This window comes from Aethina tumida, chromosome 1, assembly GCF_024364675.1.
Source record: "Aethina tumida isolate Nest 87 chromosome 1, icAetTumi1.1, whole genome shotgun sequence".
Taxonomy (NCBI): Eukaryota; Metazoa; Arthropoda; class Insecta; order Coleoptera; family Nitidulidae; genus Aethina; species Aethina tumida.
The window spans coordinates 47,054,130-47,073,309 of NC_065435.1; the positions used below are offsets into that span (position 1 = coordinate 47,054,130).

The 19,180-nt window shown below is 29.6% G+C and overlaps 2 protein-coding genes across 3 annotated transcripts in view; one reads left to right on the plus strand and one right to left on the minus strand.

The window, feature by feature from the left end:
* The window catches only part of LOC109598533 (protein borderless), a 28,121-nt gene extending 16,274 nt beyond the window's left edge, over positions 1-11,847 (plus strand). Inside the window, exons 3-7 of the mRNA XM_049962141.1 lie at positions 5,214-5,383; positions 7,942-8,052; positions 8,218-8,326; positions 9,779-10,069; positions 11,333-11,847. Coding sequence (XP_049818098.1) covers positions 5,214-5,383; positions 7,942-8,052; positions 8,218-8,326; positions 9,779-10,069; positions 11,333-11,454 — 803 coding nt within the window. The 3' untranslated portion in view covers positions 11,455-11,847. The remainder of the gene's footprint in view (positions 1-5,213; positions 5,384-7,941; positions 8,053-8,217; positions 8,327-9,778; positions 10,070-11,332) is intronic.
* Positions 11,848-12,675: 828 nt separating this feature from the next.
* The window catches only part of LOC109598639 (zwei Ig domain protein zig-8), a 121,260-nt gene continuing 114,755 nt past the window's right edge, over positions 12,676-19,180 (minus strand). For both annotated transcript variants that reach the window (XM_020014554.2, XM_020014546.2), the window contains one exon: positions 12,676-14,444. In XM_020014554.2, coding sequence (XP_019870113.1) covers positions 14,338-14,444 — 107 coding nt within the window. In that variant the 3' untranslated portion in view covers positions 12,676-14,337. The remainder of the gene's footprint in view (positions 14,445-19,180) is intronic.

The window sequence follows — 19,180 nt, forward strand, 5'->3', positions numbered from 1 at the left end:
GATAGTTTAAATATGAGCAAATTATCGTTGTGGCTCAAGGGCGTTCTCTCTTTCCCCTATTTAAGCCTGAGATGAGGACAAAACACCTTTCGTGAAAGTCAATTAGAGAAACACTGGAAATTACACTACCAGTTTAATTTTCTTATTAGTTTAAACTAGAATTTCAAGTTTAATTCAGTTTCATTAACAGGAATTTGGAATTGGAGATTATTGCCAGTTTGGATGGAGGAGATAAAATTTTTGTAATTGGAATGTGCTTTATCTAAATTCAGTTATCCAATTTCCCTTGCAGTACATATATATTTGTAGGAATTAGTTCGTAAAATGAAGTAAATGTAACAAAAGTATGTGCTGACATAGTTTAATTACGTTCCCATCAATGATAGATTCAAGTTAACTACTACTAAAAAACTCCTAATTGGACATGTAAAACTAAACTTTTCACAGACACTTGCAAAAGATTGAGAAATGTAAGAGTACGATCTAAAATGTAAATGTCGTGAAATCCAACACCTGGTTTGTAAGGGAATCACTTTGGAAACTCGATTAAAGCTTAAGCGAAAAAACGGTTTTCTGTATTTTGATCACTGTTTCGATTTCATTAAACAATGAGACAGAGGTAAGGAATAAAAATAAAGGTTTTAATTAAGCAGTAGATTGGAAACAATTAAACGAAAATATTTCTACATGTGCAACCTTAATGAATTCCTAAAACGGCAATAAAAAAATGTTCGTGCACTTTCTCATCAATAAGTGAAACACAAATCTGAAAGATGAATGTAAACTCAAGTAGGTACTTTTACCATTGCGCTTTTTTGAACTTTTTGTTTACCTTTAGGCAAGATTTTTCATAGCCCTTTTATGTTCAAGTTTGTAGCATATTTCTGAGATCAAAGGAATTGACGGAATGTCTACCCATTATCTATTTACTGTTAATATGCTTTCATTTGAAATTTAAACGTTAATATCGTGGAAGTGTTTCTCAAAAGATTCGAAATACTTACTTTAAAACGACAATGGAAACAATAAGAAGCTGAATTTCTACGGAATGACTCAAAAGACCTCATTAAATTCTCATAAGACTACTTGATTAAAACATGCTATATAAAAAAGGGAGCGTTTACGTGTACATTTAGCTTTACATTTAGCTGAGCAAATAAACAAAATGAATCAGCAAACCAATAGCAATCGATTGTCATTACAGTCGGAATTATTACATAAATTAGTGTGGCTTAACGACAAGGGATTACCGTCGAGCAAGACAAATTGAGATACCGTGTCGAACTGGAGTTGGACGGATTTCTTCTCCTATCTCGTACCCCATCGATATTGAACCATCAAACGATAATGTCAAATCAAATCAAACTCTTGTGATATTATTTATTTTATAATTAACGTTTGTAATTAAGGGATTCATTGTTCAGCTTTAATTATTCCCCATTTGTTTGTTGCTGAGATAGGTAATATTATTCCTTTTCCATATTTATTTGATTTATTGACATACACGTTTATTTCACTTTTATTCGTTATTCTAAGAATAAGCATTAAATTATTTAGTTCTGAATGATCCTTATAAATTAATTTGGTATCAATATAAATATTTTCATAAATAAAACATAGTTCAATATACATGATCCATTTAACCTCTGGAAACACATCTGTATATATATTGAATATTAGGTCAAAAAATAGACAATGACACATTAACAATATTATCTGCCTTATTTTTTTTTAAATCACTCAAAAATCTAGAATATTATTGTTTACAGTTAAAAATGATTGTTGGAGAATTAAAAATAATTTTTTTAAGGAAGTTATGTATTTTAATAAGCTAAACTAATTGAAGAAAAAATATGAAAAATATTAATATTAATTTTCAATATGTTGCTCAAGATATAAAGTACCTGTCCAAAATGATTTTTTTCATAAATTCTTTTTATAAAACGTTGTCAGAAAATTGTTTCTTAAGGTAATTATTTTGTTAAATAAAAGTTTTAAAAACCTTTTCCGATACTTGTTTTTGATGTCTAATTGACTCTAAGAATTTAACTAATTGTGAGAATAAATTAAGTTCGTATTTGAAGTAAAGTTTTCTAACGAAAAATACTCTACTTTCTGTTGTGCATACATACATATCAGATATACCACATTTCTCTTATCTTTTCTCTGAAATATTAATAATATTAATATATTCAATTGTACCATAGAAATTGTTAAAGAATTATTTCCAATTTATTGTAATTTAAAATATTATAAATCATTTTAATGATGCTTCTAAATAGTTATTTTACAATAGTTTCAGATTAATAATACCCTTTGATATCTAAATATTTTATTACAAATTTGTATATGAATGATTTTTAATCAAATTAGTCTTTTTTATCATCATATATTTCCCGAATAAATTCACAGCCAACTATAAAAATATGTGTAAATTTACTTTATTAACTTTGTTTATTTGAAATATAAACAATTGTTGTAGTGCAATAGGATTAAATGCGCTTCACAATGAAATTCCCAACGAAAAAAAAAAATAAACAAAAAGAGTACTTATGCAAAATTTCTTTAAATGTTCACAAAGTGCATGGTAAAAAACGCATAATTATCTTCAAATCTTTAAAGGATCCCTTTAGTAGATCATTTTAGTATTACCAAATAGAGAATAATTAAGTAAAAAGAAATATTAGTAAAATACCTTTATCATCAACGTATTAAAAACATTAACTGAGTGTGTTAACAATTTAATTTAGTAGCTTGTATTTCCATCACTACATTATAATAAAGCATTTACACGCCTGGGCATACCTTTTTTTAGATTATTAATAAATTCTTGAGGGATTTTGTTTCATTCCTAAACTGCAGCTTATGGGAAGTCTGGAGCACTCCCGAAAGGATATAAAAAGCCCGAATTACTCTAGACGAGTCATTTGACACATACTCTATTGGGTTCAAATCCGGAAAAAATGGTGGCCATTCCATTTCTTTCCATATGGAAATAGGAATATAGGTTTTAATATTTTTAACACAAATAAGTTAAATATTCATGAGTTGCTTGAATAATATATAAACAAATAAATTCATCATTTACAGGGCCAGATTTTTGAAACTGTGTGTATTATTATAATTATATACAGTTTAATTTGTCCCTTACAAATAACTTTACATAAATTCAAGTTGAAATTGATGTAGGAAAAATTTTACAACCAACTAGTTATGATTTTATCTTCTATTTAAAATTCGAAGGTGCACAAGCCAATATATCATAATTTCCGATTGTCCTCTTATACACTTTCTGATCCCCTTATGTATTCTCCCCGCCTTCTTCCGTACTCCGGCTCGGCAATCCAAAAAACTAGAGTAAACGGACGTGGCTCGTTTAGATTTACTAACAACTTAATTCAATAAGTATCCTTCGGACCCACATCCTGCGAAATTTAAACTTCAAAGCACTTTATGCAAATACATATCGGACGTGTTTTACTTTGCCAACTAGAAAAAGATATTTTAAAAAGCACTCCACAGCTCTGTTGACACAGCCCTATTCCGCATCTTTCCGTTATCGAGTTTGCTGCGGAAAAAAAGCATAATTTGCCGAGCCGTAATAAAGCTTTTTGTGGGAATAATAAAATGTGTAATGGCTTGCCTTTAATAAACGTGACGGATAAGTTACATGAAAGGCCAGTAATTGAATACAACTTGGTTAACTTGATATCGATCAAAATTGCTGGCGTAATGAAAGGTGTTCTTTTTGTGTTTTTTATTGCATGTTTTAATTATTGGGGTTCCGGATGGATCCGCGATGAATACTTTTGTGTACTCTGCTTACATTTTTTAATGAACATGCTCGGAATGTATTAAGACGCTTTAAAATTATAAATTTCAAAGAAATATAAAAATTATTTATATTTTAAAATAAAATTAACAAAGAAGACACCTTGTTGTTCTTCAGCAATAATTTGCTTCGTGCATTCGGAACTAACTAAATCACATACGGCACCAACAACACCTTACATAGTTTGGCGCTTGTAACCCAAAATACCGAGCTGTAAACAAAATTACTGTTCTAAATTTAAAACTCGGAACAGACAATGCAATTTACAAGATATACGTCCCCATCCATTCGAGATAAATGTAATAGAATGCTTCGTCCTTAAGGATATGTGGCCGGCTAATCTCGCCAACGTTGAACGTCGACTAGCACGAGAATTATGTATTTGAACATCCCATCAGGCGAGTGTTTATTGCTGTATAAACATTTCTTGAAGTACAGACGCGAAGAAGATTTAGAAAATTGATCCTCATCGACGCATTTGCTTTTATAGCGGGAGCTCAAGTATATGTATACAATGATGTTGATATACATTATTCATGTTTCACGTTCCGAAGTATCAGTCAGCCAATCCTTTGGACCAATTCCGCATTAAATATATTTATGTCGATTATATTACACAAGATGACAAACAACTTTTGGTGTGTGATCGTCCAAATCAAAATGTGCTGTTTAAAGTAAATAAAATAAGATTTTATCACAGATTTTTATAGTTTTAAAACATTATTCTGACTATTTATTTAGATGAAATGTATTAAATAATTTTATTTGTATATAAATACTTATTATTTGATAATTTATATACAAATATGTTTATATTTTGTCTCCTAAATTTGGAAGCTTATTTAAAACTTGTGCTGCACCCTGCTGGCTAAGGGCTACGTGAAAATATTGATTTATTTCTCCATTATAGTTGCCTGTTGATATTGCAGCGCCATCTTTACGCGCGAGGCCTGAGCTGTAAGCTTTATTGATCGAGGAGGCATTTGGGGTAGATAACTTTTGTTGATCTATATTTTGAGAGAAGTCTGTAATAAAGCGAAATTTATCTTTAATGTAATCTATAATAAAATTCAATTACAAACACAGATGGCGCGTTATGTAGAATTGTAGAAACATGTTATCTTATTATTTTAAAAGAATATTCTTTTGTACAAATAACAGATGTCAGCAATTTCACAATCAATAAGTGGGTGTATCTTTTTTGATATTTGAATACTAGAGAGGTCATTTTCGTACTATTTATTGTTGTTCCTATTATTCGTCGCAACTTAAATTACAATTAATAAACAATTATTTAATAAATGTCTTAACAACTTTAACACCCTTCTAATTTTATTGTAGATTTTTTTTCCATTAATAAATTATAAACCTTCTTTTACAGATCATCATATGCGAAAGTATCACGATTTAAGAAACAGGACGGAACGAAGTTCTAGGTTTTCAAAGCATTCAAACTCTACAGGAAAAACTCTCAGAGGTATCCCTGTAGAAACTGCACAAACTGGTACCGTTGCAATTTTACATTGTAAAGTAAAATTTAACAATGTCACGGTAAGTTATATTATATAACATGTTTAACTGAGTGAGAAATTTATATTTCATGAACTAATAGATTATAAATTAATTAATCTCTAATAGATTAAAAAGGTGCCACGACAATGGCATTTAACGTAAACTTCATAAATATCATTAAATTAAAATTTAATTTTTATACATCAACGATTTTAATATTTTATCTTTATGTGTAATTGCCCAGGTGAATGACTACAGACTGTGTCAATCATTATTACACGTAAAAAGGAGAAGTAACTTTTTTCTTTGCAAATTGTGAGTGTCACCGAGCGTTTGAATTCCCATTTGATGAGTTTGTGCCCTCTTTCAACATAAATAAGTTATTCGCTACAAAGTATTTCAAATTACTCTTGATGGGTAGGTACTAATTTACAAAGTGAATGATCGTAACTTAAGCGAAGGGTGATGGCTTTTAGCGCCGTCTATTTTTAGTCGTTTACCAATTAAAAATTCATTTTCCTATATTTGCTGTGTCAATACCCACCTCTTTTTATCGCGTACTTTGTCTTTTATTTTCTTATTACTTGATTGGTTCTGTAGAAACAAGCCAATATGATCCTTAATGCAGATCAAATTAAATACAAATTATTTACCTAATGTATCCAAATTTTACTTTTTTTACTTTAGCATACTACTTAAATATGCTGTTCAAATGAAGAGCACAAAATTGTGCGTTTAAACATTTAATTTGCACCTAAATTATACATAATTCTTACCTAATCCACAGTCGCGATTAAATATCAGTCGAGATCAAATATTAATAGATATAGATTTGACTTGTTGTCCAACAGGCTTACTTCATTATACATTACAATGATCTGCTTTTAATTATATTCGAATACGAAAATTACTACTAATATAATATTTATTGAAAAAGTACTTATTACAATACATTTCTATCACGTACACAAGCCAGAAACAATGACTTCTTTTCAGATTATTATACATTATTAAGATTTTCAGATTTATTGTTACCAGAAAATTACATATTATTCGTTTATTTTAAACAAATTTAATAAAACGGTGCACATTGCGTGTGGTTTGTAGTAGGTTATATGTAATATGTCGGTTCCTAGCAGTTTGTTGAACTGCCTGACACACCGGGGTGCCTAAATTATCTGCAATGCGTGATTGGTGAGGGACAAGACAATTTTCTTCCCTTGTAGTTCGGGAGTGTATAAAATATGACGAATTTTTGTAACTAGATTCCACTAAAATGTTCCATTTCCTTTATCTGGTACAGCATTTTCTTTTCTTTGCCACCTGGGTTCCCCAAGTTCAATGTTACACTCTTCACTTCACTCAATCACATTGAATGACACGTTAGGTTGTGATCAACACACATTACACCACGCGATCACCACGCATGAATTGAGCAACAAGGCATCCATTCTATGCGTAGCGCTCCCGGCCCTCCAATTTACCAACACGAGGGCGAACCGTCGCGCACTAATTAATAGACATTAACTTTGGCTGCACCAAATCATCCACACTATGCACCAACTAGACGCATCACGCACCGCGAATTGCCAACCACGCATAGTGTGGATGCCGTTTAGCACAAGCAAGCACTGTGATGATGTATTTCCAAATATTTGTTTAGATACGTTTGCGTTTACATCAACATAATAAAATATTAATTTCTTCGCAATTTAACAATGTTGAATTTAACTGAATGTTTCCCTCATCACTGTGATGGTGATATACTTGATGAAAGAACCTTTTTATATTTTGAAGAATGAATGTTTTCAGACTTCGCATTTACGTTATGAAAGGAAAAATCAATCATCTTTCCTTGCCCTTCTTTATTATATATGTTTTAAATTATATATTTTATTTAATCCGGAATATACACACGAATATATTATGCTTAACTACATAAAAAGTATCTTTTTCCAGTTTAACATAAAACTAGTTTTATTATGAAAAGTGGTAAAATATATTCCTTATTTATGTTGCCTATTTATTTTTTACCCGAATTTATTATAACAATAAATCAGTTGCACCAAGAGAGAAATCTGGAACATAACCAGCAAATGTTCCCGTCGTAAATTCATTTGTAACGTTTTTTAAAAGTAAGATCATGCGAATACCGGAGCGACAACATTTCCCCAACCTAACACATGTGAGTGTCTAGTAAAACTGCATGTTTACAATGTCATTCTGGGTGAAAATCCCCGCACATGGCAAAATTTTACACGTTGTAACCTCGCCCAGCCACGACATTCAAACAAAATGGAATTTGGAGATTTACCATGGCAATTCTGCAAAGTTCACATTCAGATTTTACTGCAGCGGAAAATTTCATTAGGTGCTTCTGGTTTGCACTGTCTTGAAATTATTGACAATGTGTACGTGGCACGGAATAGCTTAAATGTAACCGAGAGTGTGTTTCAACCAATAATCTGTTTATTTACATATTATGGAATAAAATGTAAAACGAATTTTATTACTTTAAATAAGGTGCAATATAATGGCAGCTCCAAGATGCCGTGATAAATACGGTCATTTCAATTCTTACGTCCTTTTTATTGCAGGTTTTGTGGTTAAAGAAGGAAGGTAATGACAGTTTCACTCTGCTCACCGTAAATGCATCAACACACTCGTGGGATAAACGATTTTATGCATCAAATGAAAAAGATCCGAAGGTAATAGAAGTGGGAAACGTGTTTTCTTTACATTCAGTATTCTACTTTTGTGGAACTTCTATTTTGATTAGCAATATTTTAAAACAAACTCTGAGTAAAACTGCATTTTCCGCATCAAATATTTTAGTTTATGGAAATTCGATTTTTTTGAATTTTGTTTTGCAGGATTGGACTTTGCAAATTTCATATCCGAAGCAAAGCGACGAAGGACTCTACGAATGCCAGATATTTACGGAGCCAAAGACTACATCTTTGGTACAGTTACAATTAATAGGTAATATTGGATATTACACGTTATTTCATATTGAAAACTCCAGAAGTACAACAGAGCATCTAAAGTAATACATTCCCTTAATTATTGAAGGAATTATTCCTCAAATATCTTCATAATATAAATTGAATGCTTAGTCATCGTTTTATTATAAACCAACAAATAAAATGTCTAATTAAATTTATCAAAAACTATATTGATTAAACTAAAATTTAATTAATTAGTTAATGTATTCAGCATTGGGTCAATCTTACTGTACTTCTGTCTCAAATACTGCGTTTGTTCAATTAGACTGGTGACGTCTTCTGCAACTTTTTCAGTGAGTGTTTCTATACATTTGATTTGTTCTTCTAGTTTCATTATACTCAAGTCTATGCGACACCATATTTGTGCTATGTCGTCAAAGGGATTATACTTCCTTAGGCGTTCCTCTTTCTCTGTTTCCTCTTTAGTTTTGTTTGGCTTGGTCATTTTAAATAATTTTACTCAAATGAAATTGTCAAATTTGACTTTAATTAATTAAACAATTAAGGTGTAAAAGATTACAGAATGATACGCCAACAATGAACAGATATTAAAATTACAAATCATTCACTTTTTCATTACAGAGAATACAACAAAAAAACTCAACATAATGGGAATAATTTATCTTTTTGATAAATTAATAATTGAAAGTGACAATTCTGTCAACAATTATTCCAAAAATATTTGATTTATTAATGTATACTGTATACTGTTTTTATTGATTGATCTGTGTAAGAAATAAAACGCTTAATTAATTAATCCAAAACTGTATTGATTGAACCAAACGAAAATATAAAATTGTTAATGTAATGTTGAAAAAGGTTCATTTATTCAAAATTGAATCCATGTCATTAATCTGCTGCCTCAAATTCTGGGTGTCTTCAATTAGGATGGTTACCTCTTTTGCAACTTTTGCAGTTTCCATCTGAATATTCTTGATTTGTTCTTCTCGTTCCTTCATATCCACTTTTATAGTGTCCCATTTCTTTACTAGGGCGTCCAAGGAGTCAAATAATTTTTGGCGTTCTTCTTCCAGTATTTCATCTTCGGTTTCGCTTTGTCTGGTCATCTTCAATAATTTTGCCTGAATGAAATTGTCAAGTTTGACTTTGAATTAACTAAACAATTAAACAACGTTGTTCATTTTTTTTTTGACGTTTAACAAATAATTGGTATTAAATAAAGTGAATCCCATTAAAACACGTAAGTAGGTAAATAATTGCTTTAATGTAGGGAAATTATTAATCCAAATTGTTGAAACAATGAAATGGATGTATGTAAATTTTGTAGTTTAGAATACAATGTTACAGTCACCCAAGACAATGGTCCTATTATTTATGACCAACCCCGCGAATGTAACACTTACTTGTCTAATTAACAAACAAAAAGCGACCCTGTATAATTGAATTTTGCTCGGTAACAAATTTGCAGAGGCGAGAGCGGACATATTCGGCGGCAGCCCGAAGATAGTGAAAGCAGGCTCTCCGTTGAGGCTGAGCTGTGTGCTGCGTAGGTCCATCAATCCTCCAGCGTACATTTTCTGGTACCACGAGGACCGGATGATAAACTACGATCTGACGGGCGGCGCATCGGTGCGCCACGGCCGTCAAGGGAGCGAACTGATCATTCCCAGAGTCGATCCCAGCCACGCGGGGAATTACTCCTGCGTGCCGTCCAATGCCCGACAGGCCAGCGTCATTGTCGACGTCAAGCACGGACATAGTGAGTATTTCGGATTGCCGAATCAAATTAAAGTTGCACCTTTTTTCAAACTCGATTCTATCTCGTTTTACATTTGCCGGTACAAGAATCGACTTCTTCCGATTTTATAGTATCGATCGTAATGTCAATTAAGACTACAACAAATGTTCGTAAACTAAACACTTAAAAGTTATTTCTTATTAATTTGATGTTGTTACAAAAGACAAATGTGAAATTGGCTGTTAAGTTATATCGTTTAGTTTGCCGCTGTCCAATATTGTCTTGACTCTACACGTTTCCAAATCTCTTGGTCACAGCTCGGTAGTAAAGATGAGATTTATAACGTAAACAAGTGATTCGGATATAGGATTCTAGCTTTTGTTGTTCTTGAATTTATTTGTTCTGTTTGTTTTCTCATGTTTAGGCAATTTGATATTATATACATTTGTTTTTTTATGTTTCTGGTTCGGTTATCTGAGGTTATCTAAAATAAATAAATACTTCTTTTTTCGTATAATTCTTTAAAAGATTTTAAGCAAAAATTTTACATTCATTTAATATTCCTACTCCGACAAATAAATGAAATCAGGATGGATTAATTTCCGAACAAACAAATTGCTTTTAGTTCTCGTAAATTTAATTGCAAGTTACGAGTGTCATTGTTTTCATAGTATCTAGAGGCTAATGAGGCTGTGAAACTAACTTAATAATAATCTTAATAATCTGTGCAATCTACACACATTAAAGTTTTAGCTTATTGGATTGAGCTAAAAGACAACCTTAATCTAAATTAATCTTAACCTAAAATACAATAATGTATAAATAAGCTCAATATGCTGCTTTTATGTGGCGAGATATTAAATTTTGATGTGTTACCGGCATGTTATTGCTTTCTACATGAATATTAGATAATAATAGAGATTAAGGATTGGATAATTGATTTTATATAATAGAGAATTTAATGTATTTATTATTCACAATAACTGATTTAAATGCACGTATTTATTATTATTATCATTATTATTATAGAGCACATTGGATTTGAAACGTTGTTCAGTAATGAAAGGAGGATAAGATTTTAATTAGTATTGTAGTGTAATTTAAGTAAATTACGTTTGAAATGTTATATAAATGAAAATGCTCTTTAAAATTGTAGCACAATCTATTTCTGACGCCAAACGTTTCAGTAGTAAACATTGTAGGAAGGAGTGTTGTTCACATATTTATGTATTTTATATTCATTCGATGTATTAAATTTACATAGTAATCTCGGTCTTTGTTTAGGCGAAAAACAGGCGGCCATGCAGTCCGGGAACAAGAATTCAGCAAGCCATGGAATAACGTGTCAGCCGCATAATATCGTCAATATGCTACTCCTCATTCTAACCTTCCACCTTCGCAGATGACACTGGCACGTGTAAACGTGACAACAATGTAAAGATAGCTGTTCCAAACACCAATGGTAATCCGGAAAATTGAATACGACTGAAATAGCGGACCTGCCGAAATGGAACTAATTTCATTTTATTGTTACTTGTAATCACCTACATTTTAAGCTGACCAAGGAACACGTCCCGTCGTATATTTTTCAGGACGTAAATAATATGTTTTATGTGTTTCAGGAAGCTGGCATGCGAGTTAATAAACATATAAAATGCCGGTTACTTCCTTACTTATTGAACAAACTAGGTGTGTCGTCTGATTACCAATAAAAATCTACTTGTCTGGCCAATAGAATTTCCTCTACATACTTTTTATTTTTCCTAGTAATTGTATTATTTATAATTTGATTTTTAGCCGTTTTTGAATCATTTTAAAAGTTACTTTGTATTTACTTTTTTAATAGGATTATTTGAATATATAATGAAAAATATGTTGTTGAGTTTATAAGATTATTTATTAAGTTATATTTTTATGTTGCTCAAGTTTTAAAATTTATTTTACAATAAGCAAACTGTGTTTAATTACTTACATCTTTTAAGTAACATACAACCTTAATTTTGTAAGTAAAATAAGTCATAAGAAATAATTATTACCAGTATTTGTTCTATGGCCAGTAATTATACATAAGTGTTACGTTATCAGTAATCTTATTCCTTCAAACTTGTCTCTAAATAATGTCCCCTTGCAATATTGTTAATTTCTGCAATTTACTAAAATTGCAATTGCTAAATGTGTTAATTCAGTACAAATACGCATGCCCAACTTTATTTCTTTTTTATTACATTCTTTATTTAACATTATTTTATTATTTACAAATTGTAACATATCATTTTATACTTGCATCCATTATTTTAAAATCTGTTTTTTTTTTTTTTATAACGTGAGCTTCCATGAATAAGAATGTTATACGAGCTTTTCTAATTTGTGAATGTTGTGTAGTAACTTAATTATGACTGTATTATTTCATTTAGATATATCTTGAACCAACATTTAAACTTATCTATAATGTATATTTTAGCATAAAAATTTTCTATCTAAATATATATATAAACTCATGAAGCTATACATATAATAATATTACATAAATTGTTTATGTACGTTTTATGTATTCATAATCTAATAATGCGTTTTACTTACCTTTCCTTTCGTCTTAAGGATTTTATGTGTATAAGAGAAAGAGAACGAATTATGTACATTTTATTAAATAAATATTTTTACACTTACATTACAGTAATTACATAATAAAGTAATAATTAACAATAAATATTTTGATTTATTCAAATTTTTAACAAAAAATAATTGTATATCTATATAATAATGCTATATAATTAACCACTTTATAGGTGTTTATAATTTAAAATGACATGTATACATGAATGACTTATATTAAATTTGATCTATTCTATATTGTTAATATGTTTACCGTTATGTACGGAATAGCTTTGAAATGATTGTAAATAAAATGTGAAACAGTTTCGGTGCATCAATTTCCTTTTGTGTTTAAATAAATATAAAATATACAACTTAATATGGAGCTTTTGATAAATTATTCTTAAAAACAATCCCATAAATATCTTATTAATGTTAACACCATAACACCGTATTGAACTATTTTTAAGTGTATCTTTAATATATTTTTTATGCATTGTATTATAATTAGTGAAAATATTTAAAGTAAGGTGAGATTGTTTGACACAGTCCCTACTTATAAATACATACATTTTCTTCATTCTCATTAGAGACTAATTCAATAGGGGGAGTATTTTTTAAAGAAAAAATAAGTCATACAAGGATTCTTAATAAAGTTGTATTTTAACACATTTCAAAAACTCCATATTGTAACAGGATGTTTCAACAACCCAAACTTATCATTAACTATTATGTACATAAAAGTAAATTAACTGTTTAGATATATGTTCCATTATTAATAGATTAAGTTTCCATATAAAAGTATTTTATGCCATTTTAACTAAATTTAATTTACAAGATACCATATACAGGTCTTTGATTTCACTTTATATACAATATATTATCAAAAACAACTCCGAATCAAATACATTCAAAATGTAATAAGATTATGTTTTATGACATCAAAATCAAATATTTTCCTGAAAAGTACACTCAATGGCTGAATACTAATTAATTGAATATTTAATAAGGAGTAGAATTTTTATAGCTTTGAAACAAAAAAAACTGATTATATACATCATAGGTGATAAAATGAAGTTTTTGAAAATTTTATAGTTTATACTTGTGAATTTATCAAAATTCATTAACAAATTTGATGCTTAAGTTGACCCTGGTTTTCCGCTTATTTTAATAGATACAACAAAAATATTAGATTTTAAATCGGAAAATGCAAGTTTAATATCTATTTTTTCACTCATTTTTGTTCACAATTGATTTAAAAGGATTATTTTAGTCCACGATTATTTTTAAACTTAATACCTTTGAATTTGACATTTATATAAATTTACTTTATTATTTTAAATTTCAATGATTGTTAATTTAGTATATGTAAATTTTAATATTCAATTATAATGGAACTTTTAATAGTTTGTATTTGATAATATATTGATTGGAAAGAGTTTGAGTAATTTTAACTTTTTACAATTTATGTTCAGACTTTATTTTCAAATCTCACACATGAAATTGGACAATTGGACACATACTCTATAAATGTAGTAACTTTCACATTTGATAAAAGTCCTTACTGGATGATATTTAACACAAGACAATCGTTTCGCACTTTAATCCTTCTTCGTACTATCGTAAGATATTACGCCGTCTTCACTAATTAAATTTCAAATAATTAAACAACTGTCATTATTATGTGAATGAATAAATTAGCACATCATGATCACGATCGAGAAGAGGAGTAACCAGGACGATGGACTGCATTGGAGCCAGGATAAACCTCTTCCTCCATGTTGCATTGCTGCTGGATTTTCACCTGTAACAAAAACGGTTTATAATATATCTTGAAAAATGTAATTTGTATACAATTGTAAATACAATAGTAAAATCTTCATATGACTGTTATCATAATTATTATTAACATATTTAATATTAAAGTATATAAAAATATAAATAAAATATGAAAAACTCACTCTCGTATAAAATGATGTATTAAAGAGACCTGCATAATTTTTAGATCCACCTTTTTGCACAATTTTTGTTAATATTCGTCTCAATCTGTCTTTGTGCTCTTGAAACATTTCCATCCCTAAATTTTTAAAGTATTTGCAATCTTCCTTCTAAATTTGTTTTAAAAGATCCTAAAATTATGCTAATTGCAGGACGGCGTCAGGAGTCCAAAAGGCGGGCATCCTTTTAAAATGAAGCGAATGCCCCACCATCCTAAATTCACAACTCTACTTCGCATGTATGATGTTTTTCCCGGTAAATGTTCATAATTTAGTGGCGGTATCACTATGCTGCACTCACAAATATGATATATTGCGGACCCAGATGTCTGCCTTTGCATAAAGATAATGCATATGTTTTTTTTTTCATTTTGTGTGTTATGTGTGTTGTCATAAAATATATGTGCACATCGTCTTACTGCTGTTTAATATACGATGGGCGTAAATTTCCTGTATCTCTGTATTTGCACGGGTAATATGTTATTGCATCAGGAAGTTCTCGGCTTCATGTCGTATTGTTTATTAATGGAATTGTTTATTATGGAATTTTAGATCTTTAGACAAACCATAAACAATTTAGATAAATCACGTCGTTTCTGTTTATGTATCCAGCGACATGCTAACAATTGTTTAATGAGAATCCCATTCATATGTGGTGACATTATTTTCCGATTATGAAATTCGTGGAGGACTATTTTCATTAATTATGAAAATAGGTCGCAAAGTAAAATAAATTTATGATTAAAGCTTTAGAGTATCTAAATAATAAAAAGCACTTTCATGTCAATCATTTAGTCGGCGACTAATTTGGAATATAAAATAAGTAAAGCACCAATCAGTTTGAGTGGTTTGTTTCTAAACAATAATTTTCAATTAAACTGCGTACTAATCCATTTAGCAACTCAAAATTGAACTCGGTTCAATAATGTAATTTTACTTTAAAATAAGAATTGTTTTGAGCGTTTCAGCTCATTTTTGAAGCAGTTTATTCATTCATTCGCCTTAGTTATTAAGACATACAATAATTTTTATTTACAATGCTATCCTTTAGTTCAATGAGTAGTTAAGGAGCAAGCTACGACTGAAAATAAAGAAAAACCAATACAAATACACGTATAAATCACCAGCTCTGTTGGCCGAATACTGTTTTCTCTGCAAAATATAGCTTAAACTCCATAGCTTGTAATAAAATGCTCGTATTTATTTGCCATTGTTTCCTGATATAATTGGCTCCATGCCACAACATGATAAGGGTTATGACAAAAGTTTTTTATTATTATAATGTTAAACTTTGGTTTAGTTAGCGACCGTCCTCTGGACTAGCTGGTAATTTATAGACACTATAATTATTTTGCACTAAATGTGATTTGTTTGAAATACAATTGGCAGGGATTTCAGAGTGGGCTTACATTTAGAGCTCTCACTCTAAACCTCATCTATAGGATAACAATTTTATACCATTTGTATTTAGCGTTAATGGCTTATATTTTAAGTACTATTGAAATTTTATTTTTCGAAATATAATTTTATTCATCCACTTTATTATACTTCGAATTAATAACAATATTGAAAATTTATATTTTATAGACTTTGAAAATAAATTTCAGTACACATGAAATAAAAAATCCATTTTGTGTTAACTTAATGTATTTAAAATTGTACATCTGCCGAAATTATTACCAAATATGGCCTATTAATATTCGTATAAACCAAATAGTGTAAAATTAAATTTTAATTCCACTTTGAAAATGATGAAATAAAAAATAATGTTCTATTCTATATGGTATAATAATAAAAAAATATTTAATTGCATATTTGTTAATTTTTCTTAATAAATATAGTTAAACTATGTCTTTAAAATAACTGCATAAGGAGAATAATTTATACTGATTTAAGCATACTAGATAAAAGATGTAAATATGTGTTCTACAACTCAAGTAAATTTACTTTAACTTCAAATATACCCAAACATCAGAAAGTGTATCAAAACTGAAAACTAGCAGTAAGTAGTATAAGTAAACAACTTTCCTCATATAACTTTCAAGCATCTCGTAAAATCTCTTTTTGCACAGCAAAGATTTATTTAATTTAATCTTTTTAATATCCTTCTTAAAGGTAATATGAAACTATAGCAGATTTTCCTGCGTAGTTGCATGTCAGCCTCTTGGTTATCTTAAGTTACCATGCTGTTTTCCTCTTTACCGGGTCATTTATCACGGACGGGAAAGGAACTCAGAGGGATATATAACACAAACAACGGGAAGTTTTCTCTAAATATTTATCGGAAACAATAATTTCAACATGCCCGGTTAGATGTATTTTGATTAATGACCACATCATTGATACTTTCTTCTGCCAAGGCCTGAAAGGTCTAATCTGTTTTACATACAGGGGTGCATAGAAACAAACCCATGTAATTAATTACTGGTGTTCTATTGTGAGTGATTATCGAAGAACAGAATCCATTCATATAATGAATAAACCCAAACTATACATTTCAGTTAGAAATCATATTAATCTTAATTACATTATACTTAACTTATGGGCGTGAGAAGAAATGATAGTTTACCAGTCTGACACACTGGCATGTACGTGTAAGTTGGAGAGAGATCAAAGAGATGGACGTTTTGATTCTGAGATTACCGCGTTTCAACGTAATAAACATGTTAGAACTCCCAGAAGCGATCTGTGAGGGCTCAAATTAAATTTGTCTACGGGCTTCAGGGGTTGAAATTATACACACGTGAGAAAGTCTATTTTTAAAAAATAAACGACGTTATTGATTTCATTAATTAAATTATTAAACACTTATGTATAATTAATTATTCGTACATATATGATAATTACAAGTAAGGTCTTTGTTCAAACTGAACAGTTACAGAACAAACTGGTTTTCAGACAAAAGTAAATAGGAGTGAAATTATTCATTTACGTTATTCAAATACACGTAAATAAACGTAATTAATATTTTCTTGACAACTCGAAACAGATTAAGCTGTATATGTACTTACATATATATATATATTAGGGTGGATCAAAAATTGATTATTTTTTTAACTTCCGACAAAATTTATTCATTTGAATGGATAAATTTAAAACATTTATTAATTTCCTACAAAAATATAAGCTTTTCTAGTATTAAAATAATATTAATTTACTACTGTTGTTTTGTACAATATTATAAAAACTATATTCTTAATTTATAAAATGTTATATACAGGATGTTTCATAAGATCCAACAGAAAACGAGATAAAAATTGTTAAAATTTGTAACAAACCTAGTTTTTGTACTTTTTTATACAGTGCTTACTTCTTAATATTTTCAATTATTGTAACCCAAACAATTTTTATCCGGATTTTTGTTGTTTTAACCGAAGTATACTGTACGGAAGCACAAAATATATGCGTCTCCGGAACAGCAAGGAGAAACGTTGGAACTAGTGCGACGAAATTGGTTAAGAAATCGACTCATTTAGAGGTGCATATCTGGTTAAAAAAATTCTGATGTTATGAAACATTCTGTATATATTTCTGAATTGAGTTGCTATAATTAAGGCTAGTACTGAATATATAAAATCTTTATTTCCTTTTGTAATACACAAAAAAATATCAAAAATATTTCTTTTGCGTTATTAATTATTAAATTATAGTATTAAATACATTTAAATTTTATTTAATCCTGGCGTTCCAATGATAATTAAATAATAATAATTTAAATGTCAAACTCCAATATTTATGTTTAATATTTTATAATTAAATATCGTACGTATTTTCGTCAAGTGGTACGTTGTAATAAAATAATATTAAATTATAAAAATCCAATAAACGTAATGCATTGAAATATCAAAGTCCGTGTTTTATTAATGGCTATAGCGCAAATTTGTCGTCAAACGAATATTACATTAACTGTCAGTAATTACATTCAATTTTCCACTCTGTAATTTTCGATTCACGGCAATTTAGTTTTCTTTATTTTCGTAACCGGTCATGTGAACAATAAACACTTTATCGCCGTATTTTCATTTGAATAGTTGCCTGTAATAAATAATTTTCCCATCCTTTAACAAGGACAATTTCGAATCATGCACCAGTGCGTGTCTTGAAAGAAACTTTCGACACATGCTATCAAGAAACTTTTCAGAGCACCACTAAGCATGAAATTACCAGTTGAGTTTCTCGCGCACAACATACACGTCCCCATGTTTCTTCTTGTATGCTGCAAAATGCCGCAGAAAATTAAATTACCTTGTAGCCGTCGGCCCGATTGCATAAAATTGCTGTTTTAATTTGATAAATATGGCACCGCACTGAAATTTACCGATTCAATCGCACGCTACACCTGTAATTTTTAAAACTTTTAATTTTTGAAATTTTTATTACTTTGAAATCATACGGAAATACGGAACGGAATTTATATACCGTTCCTATTATTAACTTAAAAATAAAATACATAATTGTTCAGTTTTGTACATGTTTATTTTCATTATGTAATAATACACATGGGTTGGAAATATGTTGCGATAAAATATATCGCAAAATTTCG